A 20096-nucleotide genomic window follows, 5' to 3' on the forward strand; every position below is an offset into this window, starting at 1 on the left:
CAATAACAACAACAATAATAACAACAATAATAATAATAATAATAACAATAATAATAACAATAATAATTACAACAATAATAATAATAATAATAATTACAATAATAATAATAATAATAATAATAATAATAATAATAATAATAATAATAATAAGATTGCTAAACCTAACATGTGTAAACACTGCCACTGTCTTCTCAATGTTTCCAATTTGTTATATGATACACGGATATACATTGGTCAGCTTAATCGTTGGGTAGTAAACCAGCCACTTCAGTACCAAATCGATCAGTTCAATACAAGTCGTCAATCTTCTAAGCCAGTGTTTCTCTAACTTTATCCCCCCCCCCCCACGAGCACCCTGTGGATGTCAGAGTTGTACACGAACTCCCAACTTTTCGAGACACGATCTGAGTCATTATTATACTATAATACGCATAACAGTGCTTCGTTAAAGATCAAGTTCATAGTGTAATATTGTAATGAGAAAACAAAACAAGAGATGAACAAATATTTATTTGGAAACTTCAAGATCAGATCTTCACGACGTACTGCCATGCGTACACCATCTTCACCAAAGTCATGCGGCCTGTGTCTGTGTCATAATTTAGTTATTTATCACATGCACGGTGCGGTACTACTATATGGCAACATATGCGTATGGAACGCGAAAAGAGTTTGTTGATAGGTACCACTTTTACTAAATTAATATGATACATCAGATTTTAGTACAACAAAAAGTACCCTGCTTTTGACTATCAGAAACGTCTCAGGAAACCACCTGGGATGGACTCACGCATCCCCTGGGGGTTCATGCACCCCAGTTAGGGAACCCCTGGTCTAAGCATTGAAACGTGCTTTATCTAGGCCTATATATACCAGCTCGTAGCCTATACTTTGGAGCTACTCTGTCACCCTCTTACATAGTGGTTGTTCTAGTGTGTGACGATGATATCAAACTGATTCGACTAACGGCGCCCAGTTTCATCTTCCACATTTTTCTAACCCGTTCGTTGAAAGCAAAGAATACCATGATGAGAATTCCTTGAAGAGCTTGAGCAATGAAGAACGCATAAAAGAGAATTCTTGAGGAATCGAATGCAATGAAAAAGCCAACAGACCACGAAAATCCCATCAAAATCGAAATCTGTGCAAATGAAGAGGAAAAAAAATCATTCTAACCATTATTCTTAAATGTTAGTAGAACAGAGAAATATTCTGTAAGAAAGCTTGTTAAACTTATGGATTGGGTTATACATTTCCAATGTCATTCTGTCTTTAACCAACCGAAATCTGTTAAAATGAAGAAAAAGGCACACATATCCAGTTATAAGACTCTGATATAGAAATTCATAAGCATACTGAATGGGACAATATTGTTTTCTAGCCTACAGTGTGTAATTCGAACCAGTGTTGACATGAATAATTATGTACATATATATATATAAATATAAATATACAAATATACAAATAGAAAAATACAAATACAAATACTAAATACAAATACAAAAACAACAAATACAAATACAAAGAAATACATACAAATACAAATATATATACAAATACTAAACTGGTCTTCTGACTGTTACCCCAGCATAGGAACGGCGTTATTAAAATCACCAACATGTAAATAGTAGCTAGAAAAGCATAACAAGAACAACACCATCACGTGATGGGAGCCCACAGAAATACAATCCTGTTGAACGATGTAAGTTGTAGTTTGTTTGTGAGATGTCTCTAACCCTTACATGTCTATTAATTTCTGGGGAATTACAGTCACTTCAAATCACAAGATATATATATTGATGCTGTTGGATTTTAATTTTTACATATGTTATATTATACATTTTAATAGCAGTTCAGAAAGATCAATGCAAAGTTGATCTACCTTCCAAAACCGTATCATTACCTTAACATAAACAAGAAGCTCGAGATGTTTATTTCTTCTGGCTCGTTGCCTACTCGACTCTTCGTCAGGGGTAAACCTGCTCATGCGAATTCCTCTTACAATCAGGATGAAAAATACCGCATTGAATATAATTGCAGTGACCAATGGCCCTCCCACTGTCCCCACTACTACCCATCCGTTTCCAATCCAGCACGTATGGTCGCCTACTAGGCCATATGTGATAGGGATTTCCGTCGAGAAGTAGAAAAAGAGACACCCACATACCCCTACAATTACAGATGGTAACACCCAGCCATAACAAAAATATCCAATCACTTGGTTTCTTGAATAGCGTCTAGCAGAGTTTAACTTAGGCTTGCTAAAAGTCGATTTCAAATTCCAAGCTAGGAGGTTCATCCAGGCAAATGTTGCCAACCACATGAAATGGGTAACCATGGCAACAATAAGGCATACAGTGTTCCATCCAGTGACGTAATCAGTCACAAAATGAATTAAGATCTGACCACAAGCCAAGGCGAAGCAAAAGTTCATCAATGTCAGTCCAAAGCTGTTACGTAATTCCGAAAATGCGCAGTATGTAAAGAAGGTGAAGATCAAAGAAAGAATCGAGGCTGCTACACAAATGCTACTGAAGATCAACTCGTATGAGGAATACCGTTCGTTTCTTCGAATTGTTGAAACAATATTTGTTTTTTCACTTGTCGTCGGTGTTACCATGGTGACTGTAGTGTTTTTCTGTCGATCAGAACCGCAAACTTGTGTCTCGATCGTACGAAGTTCACTGCTATTTTCAAATTGATAGATAAATCGGAACCAAGAAAAATCCCCTAATGGTTGCAACGTTACAGGATCAAGAATAGAGATGTTTCCGTCAATGTTTTGTTCTGCCATTATTTCCGGAGAAAGAGATCTATATAGGTTCTTGCATACCAGAGTTTCTTCAAACTGGGTTACATTTCCACAGAGACGAATGATTTGTATATCTTCAAACTGGCATTGCTCTTTACTAAGCAATAAAAAATTGACAAACTCAAACATATACATCTCCCACACATGAAATTGGATGACTTCCTCAGGGACGTGAAAGTACAACATATCCAACAGTTCAAACGGCTGATCAACAGAAATGTGACGGAGCTGCTGCCATGGCAACGTATAATCAAATAAGTTATCACGTATTCTGCTCATCTCTCCCCGAATACATATTTCGATACGTTTGTTCAGGTATGGACACCATGTGCTAGAGTTTCCTCCGTTTGCTATGCGTATGGCCAGTAACACTGTTGTAGTGTACAAATTTGGACATTGCACTAAGCTTATCAACTTGCTACCAGGTAATTCGGGTGGAACTGTGGTAGTTTGTATGCGATAGCCAAATCCTAACAGCCAAGGGGATCCAAATAAGTCGGTTAGTTGAAAATCATGGTTATCTTCTACTGCTGCAAATAGGCCTATGCAGAAAGCAATCGGAATATTTGGATGACAGTAGGCGCAGTGCGGATTCCGGAAGTACGTGTTGCCATAGACGACGGGGGAAATATAATTCCTACATTTTTCTCTTATGTCTGAATCTTCGTATAACATAGGACAGTCGTCCGCTAACCCAATTTGACAGGGTCGTGGTGATGTACTGGTAAACTGAGTGTATAACTGGCAATTTTCATCGTTCATCTTAACTCTGTGTTCCGGACCAATCTCCATGGAAACTGGACAAATATCCATACAAAAATGTCGAACAACTGTTGCTAAGATACTACTTTCATTGACTCCGTTGCAACGTGCGCAGTAAACATTCTTGTACACAAATCCATTAACATCTTGAATAGGTAAGAAAACCTCCGCCTTGACGAATCGGTTTCTGTTAATTTCTGCGGTACAGTGTCGATGCAGGATTTCGTCGGTACCTCGTGGACAATCACTAATGACGTTATACCCTAATGGTTGTAGGTTCAGAGATAAACCCGATGATTGGTATCCTGGGATATGGAGGCAGCGAAAATGTTCTCTTGGAGGATAAAATGAGGGAAAAGCGTCGTAGTTGATCGGAAATTCAGTTTTATCCCAGCAACAATCTCCATAGAAACGACACTGCTCGTCACATTGACAAGGCAAATTTTTAATATCCTGGGCATCACATCGGTTGCCGCGACAGTGGTCTACAACGAGTCAAGAAAAGTCAAAACCAACAAAATTAGATCATCAAACAAACACACACGATAATGAAGGGATTCATAACCCAGTTTCAATACTGGAAAAAAATTGGACTTTTGAATAATAAAAAGAAAAATGCAGTTATTTTAAATTGATAAGGTGGTTTTTTTATCCTATAATACCTACGGCAAAATCCAGATATATTGGGTTAGCTCTTGTTTATGGTAAGTAACTTGTAATATTCATCAAAGACTTATATGTATTGACCTAAATTATATTCTAAATATGCCTCATAATTAAGTATACCATTTGATATCTTCTCTCTTTTTCGACAGGGCATGGACCCTCTGCCTTTGCTCTATTGGAAATTCCCTCAGTCGCCTCTTATCATTCTATAATAGTTCAGCCATCTACCTTAACCAGTCAGTAAATATTTAGATCCCCCTTCTCACCTTTCAAATCATGTGCACACCACTGAGCCACAGCCCATGTATCTTCCACTGGTTTATGCGGATACATGGAAAGCCCTTGTCACTGTGCTTTGACATAAAGATATGTCCTCGGTGGTGTGAACGCTAAGATCTCTTATGTTTGTTTTGTTCATCTCAGAAGAAAGGAAAGAACTGATGATGAAGTATAACAAACATAATCATACCACTATATATAGTATTATGTAATAATGAAACGTTTGAAATTATTCAACGATGCCTACAGAAGTAAAACATATATACTTAGATACTTTGGTCACGAACGTACCTTCTGGTATAAATTGTGGAAAGGATTCCACAAAACCTGGGGGTGGCGTCTGTTCCCACATTGGTATATCTGTAATATTCTCAGCTGTAACTAGCATTGAAACTGCGGTAGCAACAAGACGAACGTACCAAAATAAAGCATTCTGCATGGTGGCTAATTTTTTCAGCACAATATCCGCAAAAATGGTACAAATTGATATTTTCTCTTATATCGTCGACGAAAGTTTTGGATAATCTTACTCAATTATCACATACCGAAAATAAACATCTCAACTTAAATTCACTTTGCGAATATTAAACATGATGGTAATGTTGAGCATGAGTAGAAGTATCAATTAAGCGCGACCGTTCTTTACTTCCGACGTACGCAGTAGACGAGTACTTTCATATAACTGTTGTTCAGATCGAAAACACTACATTTAACAGTGATACTGATAGTGTTATTTTTAATCCTTCATACTTTTAAGACTACATCTGAAGCAATTTGAGTAACGGTGCCATTGAAACCTTTTCCTCCTGGCAGTTCAGGCAAGTTAATTCACTGTGTAATCCCGGAAATGCAGATGGCAGATGTTATTGACATACCAAAGTTTCACGACCACACGTCCTGATTTCTGAAGAGGTCACTGTTTAGGCAATCAGTGAGCGCAAATGAAGCTACAACCAAATATACCAGCAAGTATAAAACCCTTGAATTAATACTTTGAGTTTTGTGTTTCTAATATGACCTCTATTATATTTTGTTAACCACAGAACTATTAATTACCAAGATGGTCAAGTAAGATTAGGCGGCCTTAATTTTTACGGAATATGCTCCATATTTCCCCAATATTAGGGAACGGGCACCGTCTTTGAAACACCATCTACAACTAAACAAAAAAATATGTACAGGCTTTGGCTCTAGCTATATATGAAGTGCCGTGACTTCTAGAACTAGTTGTAGGCTCCGGCCGCACCATTGTGGTTTCAATCTCAAATTTCGCTCGTCGCGACAAACAGACAAAGTTGCAGGTCATACCGATGTGAAAACTCTCGGTCACTTTTGATAGAACTGAACTTCTAATATTCGATGATATGAAGCCTGAGATGTGTATGCCCTAACCAAATAGAGCCACGACACTAAAATGTGTGTGTGGGGTAGGGGGGGGGGGACATTTGATAGTGTGTCTCCCACCCATCGAAATGTGGGGGACGTGTCCCCCCCCCTAGGATTGACGCCCATGCTTGTAAGCTGTTCTAAAGTTTCCTCAACATCCCTCTGAAACATTATTAGGGTGATAGACTGATTCTCAGCGATAGTATTGTCTCCTTTCTTGAAAATTTGGCGGTTTTAAGAGCATCAGGGTACGTCCCAGAAGTGAAAACCCGGCCTATGCACTATGTCGCGTCCGGTTTTTCAGCAACCATAGCCTACTGTCGGTCCGCGGTCCGCGGGTCGTTCATGAGTGGTCATCATGGAGATTCGAGACCATTCAGACCAATGATATATTTTTCGCACATGTAATTTTTTATCGACACTCAAAATCCCAGTGGGGGGCGACTGGGGGGGGGGCGACAAGCTTTCATAGGGGGGTCCCCCACGCCCTCATTGGCGAACCTGAACATTACCAATTGATATGCATGCAATATTGATTTTAGCAAGCTGATGGCAAGAACCAAAAAGCAAAAACTCAGTTTTTTCTTCATTAAGCTTCAAAAAGCATCCTCGAAACACGTTTCTCACCAGCTGATAACTTAGGCTCAAATGTTTGTTGTCAAAACTAAGAAAGGCTGTTTCTTTCGAAATGACACAATTGGGTCGTAGTGGACATTACTGACGTTTGTGTAGATATTTTTTTAGTGTTAGATAGTCCATAATTATTTCAAATTACATATTGATTTATCCACAGTTTGGATTAATTGAGGGCGATCTGCAACTAATATTAAAAGAAATTAACCAAAGAGTTTTCGGAATTTCGACACAAATTTAGTAGTACCATCAAGTTAATCGGTTGCCCACGTATAACTTATGAAAATATATTTCTATCATCCAAAAAAAGCGTGCATGATGGGCAATTGGGATCCAAGGATCGCTGCTTCGATTCCTGCCTAGTTCATTACGTTGTGTCCTTGTGCAAGATGGTTTATCTCAATTACCCAGGAGTCAAATTTGGTACCTGTTGTCATTGCACGCAACTTGTTATATAACTGCAGCCGCGTATAGGGATTGTCTCTGGGACAGGTTATCATTGACAAGGGGTTATAAAACCTCTGCAAAGCGCTTTGAGACCTATCGCTGGTGTAAAGCGCTATATAAACCGATTATTTATATATATATATTTTTAGTTATAAATATATATATATATATATATGATTGCCTATAACAATCATAACAATAACAGTAACAAAACATATCAAGCCCATATTATGACCAAAAAGAACTGAATATGCAGACCTGTCAAACAAATATTGAAAAGTCATTGTTGCTGGTATAGGTAGATATACCATGTTGAACACAAAGTTTCAAAAAGTTGTTGAGGTTTAAGCCACCTATAAGAATTACAGAGTAAGTTAGCTTCTTGCAGATCTTCTGTATGCATTTATTTCATGTTGAAAAATGCCATGGGCCATAATAGTTAATTAACGAAACAGAAATATTGATCTTATTTGTTTTTAAATTAAATTAAAAGATGTTAATTAGTTTTATGTACAATATTATTCTACAACAGTATGAATTTACGATCACCGCGGATTTTCAAATCATTTTCTGATGATAACATGTACGAAATACAACTTAAAGCAGAAAATTTGGTTCACATTTGTAGCGTTTAATAATAATAATAATAATAATGATAATAATAATAATAATAATAACAATAATAATGAAGTATATGATTGCTAAACCTAACATGTGTAAACACTTCCACTGTCTTCTCAATGTTTCCAATTTGTTATATGATACATTGGTCAGCTTAATCGTTGGGTAGTAAACCAGCCACTTCAGTACCAGATCGATCAGTTCAGTACAAGTCGTCAATCGTCTAAGCCAGTGTTTCCCTAACTTTATCCCCCCCCCCACGAGCACCCTGTGGGTGTCGGAGTTGTACACGAATCCCCAACTTTTCGAGACACGATCTGAGTCATTATTATACTACAATACGCATAACAGTGCTTCGTAAAAGATCAATTTCATAGTGTAATATTGTAATGAGAAAACAAAACAAAGGATGAATAAATATTTATTTGGAAACTTCAAGATCAGATCTTCACGACGTACTGTCATGCGTACACCAGCTTCACCAAAGTCATGCGGCCTGTGTCTGTTTCATAATTCAGTTATTTATCACATGCACGGTGCGGTACTACTATATGGCAGCATATGCGAATGGAACGCGAAAAGAGTTTGTCGTTAGGTACGACTTTTACTAAATTACTAAATTATATGATACATCAGATTTTAGTTCAACAAAAAGTACTCTGGTTTTGACTATCAGAAACGTCAGGGAACCCCTTGTCTAAGCAATGAAACGTGCTTTATCTATACCAGCTCGTATAGGCTATACTTTGGAGCTGTTCTGTCGCCCTCTCAGTGGCGGAGCTAGGGGTATTGGTCAAGGGGCGAGAATGGTCTGTAGGGGCGCTTTCGACACTTCCTAAGCGGTTGGCACGGAGCGTACAGAATTTTTTTGAGTAAAGATTCTCCCTGGGTCGCCGTAAATGACACATTCCGGGCTTTGCTAATTTGCAGATAATCATCGCCATTTGTGACAACTCGGAAGTTTATATGGGTGTTCCGCTGTTAGAGCATTTTGTCAGAAAATGACACCAACAAAATGTGACAAATGTCAATAGGTAGATGAGAGCGCAATAAAAAAGTCAATAATCGCGAATAAGTAAAAAGTGGTAAAACGCTAAAAAGGGCGCCATCAGTCCATTTGAGTCCGTCGGGGGGGGGGGGGCATCCGCCCCCTGACTGTATGGACGCTCCGCCATTGCACCCTCTTACATAGTGGTTGTTCTAGTGTGTGACGATGATTTCAAGCTGATTCGACTAACGGCGCCCAGTTTCATCTTCCACATTTTTCTAACCCGTTCGTTGAAAGCAAAAAATACCATGATGAGAATCCCTTGAAGAGCTTGAGCAATGAAGAACGCATAAAAGAGAATTCTTGAGGAATCGAATGCAATGAAAAAGCCAACAGACCACGAAAATCCCATCAAAATCGAAATCTGTGCAAATGAAGAAGAGAAAAAATCATTCTAACCATTATTCTTAAATGTTAGTGGAACAGAGAAATATTCTGTAAGAAAGCTCGTTAAACTTATGGTTTAGGTTATACATTTCCAATGTCCTTTAATGTCTTTAACCAACCGAAGTCTGTTAAAATGAAGAAAATTCATACATATCCAGTTATAAGACTCTGATATAGAAATTCATAAACATACTGAATGGGACAATATTGTTTTCTAGCCTACAGTGTGTAATTCGAACCAGTGTTGACATGAATAATTATGTACATATATATATATATAAATATAAATATACAAATAGAAAAATACAAATACAAATACAAAAACAAAAACAAAAACAACAAATACAAAGAAATACTAAACTGGTCTTCTGACTGTTACCCCAGCATAGGAACGGCATTATTAAAATCACCAACATGTAAATAGTAGCTAGAAAAGCATAAGAAGAACAACACCATCACGTGATGGGAGCCCACAGAAATACAATCCTGTTGAACGATGTAAGTTGTAGTTTGTTTGTGAGATGTCTCTAACCCTTACATGTCTATTAATTTCTGGGGAATTACAGTCACTTCAAATTACAAGATATATATATTGATGCTGCTGGATTTTAATTTTTACATATGTTATATTATACATTTTAATAGCAGTTCAGAAAGATCAATGCAAAGTTTATCTTTCAAAAAAAAAAACGTTTAATTACCTTAACATAAACAAGAAGCTCGAGATGTTTATTTCTTCTGGCTCGTTGCCTACTCGACTCTTCGTCAGGGGTAAACCTGCTCATGCGAATTCCTCTTACAATCAGGATGAAAAGTACCGCATTGAATATAATTGCAGTGACCAATGGCCCTCCAACTGTCCCCACTACTACCCATCCGTTTCCAATCCAGCACGTCTGGTCGCCTACTAGGCCATATGTGATAGGGATATCCGTCGAGAAGTAGAAAAAGAGACACCCACATACCCCTACAATTACAGATGGTAACACCCAGCCATAACAAAAATATCCAATCACTTGGTTTCTTGAATAGCGTCTAGCAGAGTTTAACTTAGGCTTGCTAAAAGTCGATTTCAAATTCCAAGCTAGGAGGTTCATCCAGGCAAATGTTGCCAACCACATGAAATGGGTAACCATGGCAACAATAAGGCATACAGTGTTCCATCCAGTGACGTAATCAGTCACAAAATGAATTAAGATCTGACCACAGGCCAAGGCGAAGCAAAAGTTCATCAATGTCAGTCCAAAGCTGTTACGTAAATCCGAAAATGCGCAGTATGTAAAGAAGGTGAAGATCAAAGAAAGAATCGAGGCTGCTACACAAATGCTACTGAAGATCAACTCGTATAAGGAATACCGTTCGTTTCTTCGAATTGTTGAAACAATATTTGTTTTTTCACTTGTCGTCGGTGTTACCATGGTGACTGTAGTGTTTTTCTGTCGATCAGAACCGCAAACTTGTGTCTCGATCGTACGAAGTTCACTGCTATTTTCAAATTGATAGATAAATCGGAACCAAGAAAAATCCCCTAATGGTTGCAACGTTACAGGATCAAGAATAGAGATGTCTCCGTCAATGTTTTGTTCTGCCATTATTTCCGGAGAAAGAGATCTATATTGTTTCTTGCATACCAGAGTTTCTTCAAACTGGGTAACATTGCCACACAGACGAATAATTTGTATATCTTCAAACTGGCATTGCTCTTTACTAAGCAATAAAAAATTGACAAACTCAAACATATATATCTCCCACACATGAAATTGGATGACTTCCTCAGGGACGTGAAAGTACAACATATCCAACAGTTCAAACGGCTGATCAACAGAAATGTGACGGAGCTGCTGCCATGGCAACGTATAATCAAATAAGTTATCACGTATTCTGCTCATCTCTCCCCGAATACATATTTCGATACGTTTGTTCAGGTATGGACACCGTGTGCTAGAGTTTCCTCCGTTTGCTATGCGTATGGCCAGTAACACTTTTGTAGTGTACGAATTTGGACATTGCACTAAGCTTATCAACTTGCTACCAGGTAATTCGGGTGGAACTGTGGTAGTTTGTATGAGATAGCCAAATCCTAACAGCCAAGGGAATCCAAATAAGTCGGTTAGAACAAAATCACCCTCATTTTCTACTGATGCAAATATGCAGAAAGCAATCGGAATATTTGGATGACAGTAAGCGCAGTGCGGATTCCGGAAGTACGTGTTGCCATAGACGACGGGTGAAATATAATTCCTACATTTTTCTCTTATGTCTGAATCTTCGTATAACATAGGACAGTCGTCCACTATCCCAATTTGACAGGATCGAGGTGATGTACTGTTAAACTGAGTGTATAACTGGCAATTTTCGTCGTTCAGCTTTACTCTGTGTTCCGGGCCAATCTCCATGGAAACTGGACAAATATCCATACAAAAATGTCGAACTACTGTTGCTAAGATACTACTTTCATTGACTCCGTTACAACGTGCGCAGTGAACATTCCTGTACACAAATCCATTAACATCTTGAATAGGTAAGAAAACCTCCGCCTTGACGTATCGGTTTCTGTTAATTTCTGCGGTACACTGTCGGTGCAGGATTGCGTCGGTGCCTCGTGGACAATCACCAATGACGTTATACCCTAATGGTTGTAGGTTCAGAGATATACCCGATGATTGGTATCCTGGGATATGGAGGCAGCGAAAATGTTCTCTTGGAGGATAAAATGAGGGAAAAGCGTCGTAGTTGATCGGAAATTCAGTTTTATCCCAGCAACAATCTCCATAGAAACGACACTGCTCGTCACATTGACAAGGCAAATTTTTAATATCCTGGGCATCACATCGGTTGCCGCGACAGTGGTCTGCAACGAGTCAAGAAAAGTCAAAACCAACAAAATTAGATCATCAAACAAACACACGACAATGAAGGGATTAATAATCCTGTTTCAATACTTGAAAAAAATTGGACTTTTGAATAATAAAAAGAAAAATGCAGTTATTTTAAATTGATAAGGTGGTTTTTTCATCCTATAATACCTACGGCACAATCCAGATATATTGGGTTAGCTCTTGTTTATGGTAAGTAATTTGTAATATACATCAACGACTTATAAGTAGACCTAAATTATATTCTAAATATGCCTCATAATTAAGTACCATATGATATCTTCTCATTTTTTTCGGCAGGGCGTGGACCCTCAGCCTTCACCCTTTTGGAAATTCCTTCAGTCGCCTCTTATCATTCTATAATAATTCAGCCTTCTACCTAGCTAAACCAGTCAGTCAAAACTTTCAAGCCACAGTCCTTCTTTGTTTTAAATCGTACATCTTCAACTGGTTTATTCTGATACATGCTGATACATGGAAAGCACTTTCACTGTTTTTTTATATAAAGATATGTTTTCATTTGGGGGGGGGGGCAGAAACTTTTGTGCCCGAAAGTTCCCGTGAGACTATATCTAAGGGGAGCGCCACCATCGGTTGGCGCATAGCGTACAAGATTTTTTTTGGCAAAAAATGCCTCTCAGATTGCCGGAAATGGCACTTCTGAGGCCTTGCAAGTTGCATCTAAACATTCTTTATTTTATAATCTCACGTTTTAGAAATTGAGGAGATAGTGCAAAAAGCGTGGCAGCCCAGATGAGCTGCGATTACGGCGGTGTTACACGGAAATATTCGGGCATCATGATGCTAAATAAAGAAAGTCATTAGGCCTATATTAATATTAATGTCACAAAACAAATAACACAAAAGGCTCTCCACGGAATTGTCGGGCAAAAATTTGAAAATGATTCGGGCAATCTACTGCATATTTATATATATATTTTTTCTCCTCTTAGGCTGCCCGAATTTTTCAGGACATTTGCCCGAAATCCTCTGGATTTTTTTGGGGGGGCAGGCAGTCTTCCCCCTGCCCCGCCTCGTACGCCTATGGTCCTCGGTGGTGTGAACGCTAAGATCTCGTATGTTTGTTTTGTTCATCTTAGAGGAAAGGAAAGAACTTATGATGTAGTATAACAAACATAATCATACCACTAGATATATGGTACATATGTTACAATGAAACGTTTGAAATTGTTCAACGATGCCTACAGAAGTAAAAAATACTTAGATACTTTGGTCACGAACGTACCTTCTGGTATAAATTGTGGAAAGGATTCCACAAAACCTGGGGGTGGCGTCTGTTCCCACCGCATTGGTATATCTGTAATATTCTCAGCTGTCACCAGCATTGAAACTGCGGTAGCAACAAGACAAACGTACCAAAATAAAGCATTCTTCATGGTGGCTAATTTTTCAGCAAAATATCCGCAAAAATGGTACAAAATTGATATTTTCTCTTATATCGTCGTCGTCGTCGTAAGTTTTGGATAATCTGAATCAATTATCACATACCGAAAAGAAACATCAGAATTTATTCACTTTGCGAATATTAAACATGATGGTAATGTTGAGCATGAGTAGAAGTATCAATGAAGCGCAACCGTTATTTACTTCCGACGTACGCAGTAGACGAGTACTTTCATATAACTGTTGTTCACATTGAAAACACTACATTTAACAGTGATAGTGTTAATCCTTTATACTTTACTAAGAACACAGCTTAAGCGATTGAACTTTTTTACTAAGGGTTACCGTAGTTCCGTCAAGCTCATAGTGTACTCCCGGGAATGTAATATTTTGAACAGTTACCTAGATAACATTCGAACCGAGACTTTTTCAGCAAGGGTTATTTTGATTATTAGTGCTAAGATAATGTTAAAGACACACCACAATCGTGACGACAACCAATCCTGTTCTTTGAAAGATGGTGTCACTGTTTAGACAATCAGAGATCACTTATGAAACTACATCAAATACACCGGTAAGTAAAATAACCACATGTACCAGTAAGTAAAGAAAAACCTTGAACTAACACTTCAAAAACTTTTAACCTTTTATAAGTGTTTGGCAATGCCACGAACACAGCTTAGGCCTAAGAGTGGATTTTTTTTTTTTACTATTTGGGAGTGATTCCAATGTCGTCACGAGAACACGGAAAAGGTAAACATGTTAGAAAGACTTCAGGCTGGTCACGAAGTAATAATATTGTAAAATACAACTGCATTACTAATAACTTAAAAGTATCAAAAAAGTATATAACTTCGTAACCCGAGTGAATGTTGTATATTAAAATCTTCATAGCAAATTGACTTTTCGAAAAAGAAGAAGCCCCAAGTATTAACCGGTTTATCGTTTCTCTACAGATGGTGCGAATTAATGTCACTTGAACTAGTTAGCTGAAAAGATACCAAAATGTACCACACTACAGTCGCGGAAGCTGGGCTCAAATCAAACTAAGAGATATATACGAGATACAAACACCATTTTTGAGCTATGAAATAGAGGTCGCTGTCATTACGAGCTTCTCTACCAAAAAGAAGAAAAGATTTAAATCCGGGATATGATGGATTAAATGTTCCTTCACATACAAGGCCAAAGATTTCATTAAGTCTGAAAATGATCAACAACTTAGTTCTTTACATGATACTGAACTCCTACCGGCCCCTTCATATCATCGATCCTCTCCAGTCGCCCCCCTCTCCATCCCCACCTTCACCCCTCAACAAATGAGAAGAGAATACATGACGAATGTCATTTCACAGATACACACATATTTTATTTCCATTTAATTTCTCATCATCTACAATAAAAAAACTATTTCAGTTACACACAAATCCAATCAACGCAAGGCAAGGTATAAGCACCAATAAACTATATAAGAGCTTCACAAGGCCACTCAAATATTAAGAACATTTTTTTTTTTTAAATAATCTTAAACAATGTTATTTCTTTCAATGTCGGAATGGTTACAAAACAGGTAAAGAGGAGTTTCTTGGAATGCTTGTCAAAATAGAACTACAATAGTCACCTACAAAGGTGAAAATTTCAGTCAACATGAAGTAACATGTTGAAACCACCATTCAGGGTATTCAATCCGCTTGACTAAATCCCACGATAAGACAGGCAATCACGTCCAAATGAAATGTAAACAAAATAAGCACATTTTATATTACACTTGTGACAGAGATCTCGCAACATACTGGAAGAAGAGGAATTACAGTACATTTCCAAGTTGTCAGGCCACGTTGATTTAGCAAAACAAAACAAATGGAATGCACGTAATTCAATGCGGTTAGTCTTAACAGATGTTTGTACACTTTGGCAAGTTACCATGTCATTTATCATGAATTATTCTTTAATGTACAAAGTGGAAAATGAGGTAAAGGGGGGGGGGGGTGGGATGTGAAATAGCTCTTTTGACAACAATCAATAGAGCTACACATTACAAGTAGCGGCATTCAATGGTTTGTCCATCTGAATGAACTTTTATGAAGACATAACTTGTGTCACAAAAGATGCAAAATCAAAGCAACATCCAGTTTACCAACATTTCTGAAAGGGGGAGTGGCAGACCCCCTAGACACCTTCCATGGAAGACGAAACATCTTAGCTCCACCCGCCCCCCCCCTCCCTCCAATACACACACACTAAATATAGTGTATAGTATATGCACCCATGGTTGAGACTAATGAATATTTTAACAAGAGCCCAAGGGCACTGTGGTTCCTTGCTTGGGGTATATGACAATACACATAATATTATCAAGCAAGATTGGGCTCAAATAGTCCAAGTAATTGTGGTCCTACATGTACGCATAAAGTAACCAACACTATGGCCAACACTTTTGTGATCACAAAATGTGATCGGATTTTTGATCAAAAGGCACTTTTGAGATCTAAATATGGCGTCGAAAATGTAAGAAGTATAAGGTCACCTACAAGCGGGTCAACAGATATGATAACATTGGTGACCACAGATGACATGACCTTTAAGTATGAAAATGTTCCACCACCCCATTCACAACTTGTCCCAAATTATCAACCGTGTCACACCTTGGCATTGGGATTTAATTGTATTAAATGTCTAAAAATTAACTTTGAACTTGTATACATAACTTCACACACAAGGGTCACCCGTAGCCTAGGTCAACCAATTGACATTTTTGATCAGTGAGACCTAAACGGAGCATCAAAACTGTAAAAATTCAAACATGTTTTCTTTGCCCATTTTCTCCCCCCAAAAAACTAGTTTTTTAACATTAGCTGACCTTTGGTGACCTTGGACCACATGACCGCTAAGTTTGAAAATATTCCCCTATACCATTCGCAACTTGTCCAAAAAAATCAACCTTGTCACACCTTGGCACTGGGAGTTATTGCATGAAATGTCTGAAAATTAACTTTGACCTCCTATAACTTCACACATAAAGCTCATCCAGGGGTCAACCTATTGACATTTATGATCAGAAGGTACCTTTAACATCTGAAAATAGCATCGAAACTGTAAAAATCCCCAAAACACGAAAAGGTCACCAGAGGTCAAATTGAGGTCAAGGGTCACCCAGATGTGGGTGGACAATTGGATTACGTAGAAGCAACTCCCAACCCTAACTGACAATTCGTTCTCAAGTTATCGCAAAAATACTAGTTTTTTATCATTAATTGACCTTTGGTGACCTTGGATCACATGACCGTTAAGTTTGAAAATATTACCCTATATTATTTGCAACTACTCCAAAAATATCAACCGTGTCACACCTTAGAACTGGGAGTTATTGCATTAAATGTCTGAAAATTAACTTTGACCTCGTATAACTTCGCACACAAAGGTCACACGGGGGTCAACCCATTGACATTTATGATCAGAAGGTACCTTTAACATCTGAAAATAGCATCGAAACTGTAAAAATCCACAAAACACAAAAAGGTCACCAGAGGTCACCAGAGGTCAAATTGAGGTCAAGGGTCACCCAGAAGCGGGTGGACAATTGGATTACATTGAAGCAACTCCCAACCCTAACGGACAATTTTTTCTCAAGTTATCGCAAAAATACTAGTTTTTTATCATTAATTGACCTTTGGTGACCTCGGATCACATGACCGTTAAGTTTGAAAACATTTCCCTATACCATTTGCAACTTGTCCCAAAATATCAACCGTGTAATACCTTGGCACTGGGAGTTATTACACTAAAAGTCTGAAAATTAACTTTGACCTCATATAACTTAACATACAAAGGTCACCTTGGGTCAACTTATTGACATTTTTGATCGGTGAGACCTAAATAGAGCATCAAACTATACAAATTCAAACATTTTTTTCTTTGCCCATTTTCTCCTCCCAAAATACTAGTTTTTTAACATTAATTGACCTTTGGTGACCTCGGATCACATGACCGTTAAGTTTGAAAATATTACCCTATACCATTTGCAACTTGTCCAAAAATATCAACCACGTCACACCTTGGAACTGGGAGTTATTGCATTAAATGTCTGAAAATTAACTTTGACCTTGTATAACTTCGCACACGAAGGTCACACGGGTGTCAACCCATTGACATTTTTGATCGGAAGGTACCTTTGGTATCCAAATCTAGCATCAAAACCAAACATTTTCTTTTTTGCTCGTTTCCTCCCAAAATAAGCACATTTTTTCTAATGTGACCTTTGACCTTTTGACCTTGGTTTCAAATGTAGTTTAATCTCCTGATTCCAAAAAACAAAACGACAAGTCTGTACAACCATCCTAACTCCGACCGAAAAACTTTGACCCCATATAACTTCGCACATAAAGGTCACACGGGGTCAACCTATTGACATTTATGTTCAGAAGGTACCTTTGACATCTGAAAATAGCATCAAAACTGTAAAAATCCCCAAAAACACGTAAAGGTCACCAAAGGTCAAATTGAGGTCAAGGGTCACCCAGGTGCGGGTTGACAATTGGATTACATTGAAGCAACTCCCAACCCTAACGGACATTTCGTTCTCAAGTTATCGCAAAAATACTAGTTTTTTATCATTAATTGACCTTTGCTGACCTCGGATCACATGACCGTTAAGTTTGAAAATGCTCCCCTAACCAGTTCACAACTTGTCCCAAAATATCAATCTTGTCGCACATTGGCACTGGGAGTTATTGCAGTTTTAATATTTTCGGTTTTTGGACCATAACTGACCTTTGGTGACCTTTGTGGGCACCAGAAACAATAGGGCACACCTTCTCCATATGGTGGATCTATAGTCCAAGTTTGGCCTCAATCCAACATTCCCTTATTGAGATAGAGCGTACCCAAGCAAGTGTCACAGACACACACACACACATACATACATACATACATACATACACACACACATACACACACACACACGCCAACCTGACTGCATAGGTTCCTTTTGCTAAAGCAAGGAACCAAAAACTCATTTCATCTCATCTACAAAGGTGATATCACTCAAATTCTGTGTGAAGAGGCGAATCATTCATATAGCGACCAGCTCACATTTAGTTTTGAGGAGTAATTATTTATAATGCAAATGAGTAGTCCATGCTATATTATGCAGAGCTTGAAACAATTAGGAACAATACGACAAAGTGATAATTATCAACGTACCAATTAAATCAAGTTTAATATCATGAAAAAGACATTCTGTAAACGTTTTAACACTTCTCTGTAATGAATGTTGCATTATCTAGGGTCATCCGATGTCACATTTCAGCTCATTTACCTCATGTTGCAATGGTTTCCAACATTTTGAAATACTGTTGACATATTGGGCAATTTAAAGGCTAAATTGCGCCATTCAATATGACAACAAGCAAGTAATACAATACAGTCTGACGTCCTCAAGACATTAGAACATGGCAGTGGCATAGCTAGAGGTTTTGGCGCCCGGGTGCAAGAGTAGAAAATTGCACCCCCCTCCCGCTACTGAAAGAAAAATAAATTGCGCGCGAAATTTTGGTTATATTTTTCGGGCAAGTCGTTACAGCCCCCCCCCCCCCGCTCCCCCCTAAATCAAATTGTGCTCCTACGCCTATGATATTTCCACCTTTCGAAATCTACTGCCTTGGAACTGTATACTGAAATACCTGAAATTTCCGTGACATGTAGTCATTACAGAATACAGAACAGAATAAAAAAAAGAGAAAACGGTCGAAATGGACAGAAAAGAAATCACAATCTATAAATTTGCTATTAAAAACAACTACATTCAGATTCCTATTAGTAACTGGAAATATTCATGCCTGACGACATTCATCAATTTCGTCATGTTTTTCTAAAAAGTGTTTATTTTTTTCACTCTCATTCTCCCATTTCAGCACCCCCCTAAACCCGACGCACGTGCCCTCCCTTGACCCCCCCCCCAGCAAGCCACTGCAACATGGCACAAACCTTAGAGTCATTATCACTTGGAACAAAGCAATGGTTGAAAAACAAACACGATAAAGGTTTCAAACAAAGTAACAATTCAGGATTGCTGGGGAAGAAAAAAACTGTAACTACTTAATACTGATAATGAAGTACCTACAGCTGCATAAAAATGAATAAATGGAATGTCTGGACAACACAAAAATGAATTATTGCACTTCTTTCAAAATAAACCATTTACCGCAAATCAAAACCCCTGACTATTAAATCAATTGCGATTTCACACAAGTTTTGTCACACAACCACAGAGAGAAAACTTCCGTTGTCAAAATACATCTAACATATGCCGGAAAGTTGGCAAAATTTTCTGGTGCGGAGGAATGAACATTTACCACAGCACCATGAGTAAAAACTTATTGGACAGATATTAAAAAAATCATAATATATAATACAATAAACATATTGGTAATAATAAAACCAAGAAGCATATGTAAGCCGTATCAATGTGAACAATATTAACATAACACAAATAGAGTGACCAAAGCCACTTTGCAAAAAGAGCGTTCTTATTGTAAATTGACACAGGTATAACAACTGGAAAATTGCAGAATAGAACTTTAGGCAGAATAACTCACACAGGGTAATGAATATCCCAGGCCTTTTCGAATTATATCATTTTCAATAAATTACATGAAGAAAAATGAATTTATTTTTTAGCATGAAGAAATGAACATTTTTCACACACAAAAATGGTGTTGAGTGGGTATTAATATAAAACTGGATAAGAAAATCAAGGCAGTTTGCGTTAGTTTTC

At 37.9% G+C, this 20096-nt stretch overlaps 2 protein-coding genes across 2 annotated transcripts; both read right to left on the minus strand.

Moving 5' to 3' along the window:
• Nucleotides 1–239: 239 nt before the first annotated feature.
• Nucleotides 240–3778, minus strand: LOC139972104 (uncharacterized; the record flags this gene model as incomplete). Its single annotated transcript, XM_071979040.1, has 2 exons — nt 240–1141; nt 1904–3778. Coding segments are annotated over 2 exons (2103 nt in total), but the record flags the coding sequence as incomplete, so codon positions are not given.
• Nucleotides 3779–7213: 3435 nt separating this feature from the next.
• On the minus strand, nt 7214–13645 carry LOC139966429 (uncharacterized). Its single transcript, XM_071969454.1, has 3 exons — nt 13164–13645; nt 9743–11892; nt 7214–9018 (listed from the first exon to the last, which is right to left on the minus strand). Exons 1-3 carry the CDS (start codon nt 13312–13314, stop codon nt 8791–8793), a joined length of 2529 nt encoding a protein of 842 aa, XP_071825555.1. The 5' UTR covers nt 13315–13645; the 3' UTR covers nt 7214–8790.
• Nucleotides 13646–20096: the final 6451 nt, after the last annotated feature.

The sequence above is a fragment of the Apostichopus japonicus genome, chromosome 1, assembly GCF_037975245.1.
Source record: "Apostichopus japonicus isolate 1M-3 chromosome 1, ASM3797524v1, whole genome shotgun sequence".
Taxonomy (NCBI): domain Eukaryota; kingdom Metazoa; phylum Echinodermata; class Holothuroidea; order Aspidochirotida; family Stichopodidae; genus Apostichopus; species Apostichopus japonicus.

What these genes read in the sequence shown, in the direction of transcription:
- LOC139966429 (XM_071969454.1), bottom strand. Translation starts at nt 13,314, where the DNA reads ATGAAGAATGCTTTATTTTGGTACGTTTGTCTTGTTGCTACCGCAGTT. An exon ending in TCCACAATTTATACCAGAAG is followed by an intron (nt 11,893 to 13,163) that starts GTACGTTCGTGA and finishes GACTCGTTGCAG; the next exon opens with ACCACTGTCGCGGCAACCGA. An exon ending in AGCTTCTTGTTTATGTTAAG is followed by an intron (nt 9,019 to 9,742) that starts GTAATTAAACGT and finishes TCATTTGCACAG; the next exon opens with ATTTCGATTTTGATGGGATT.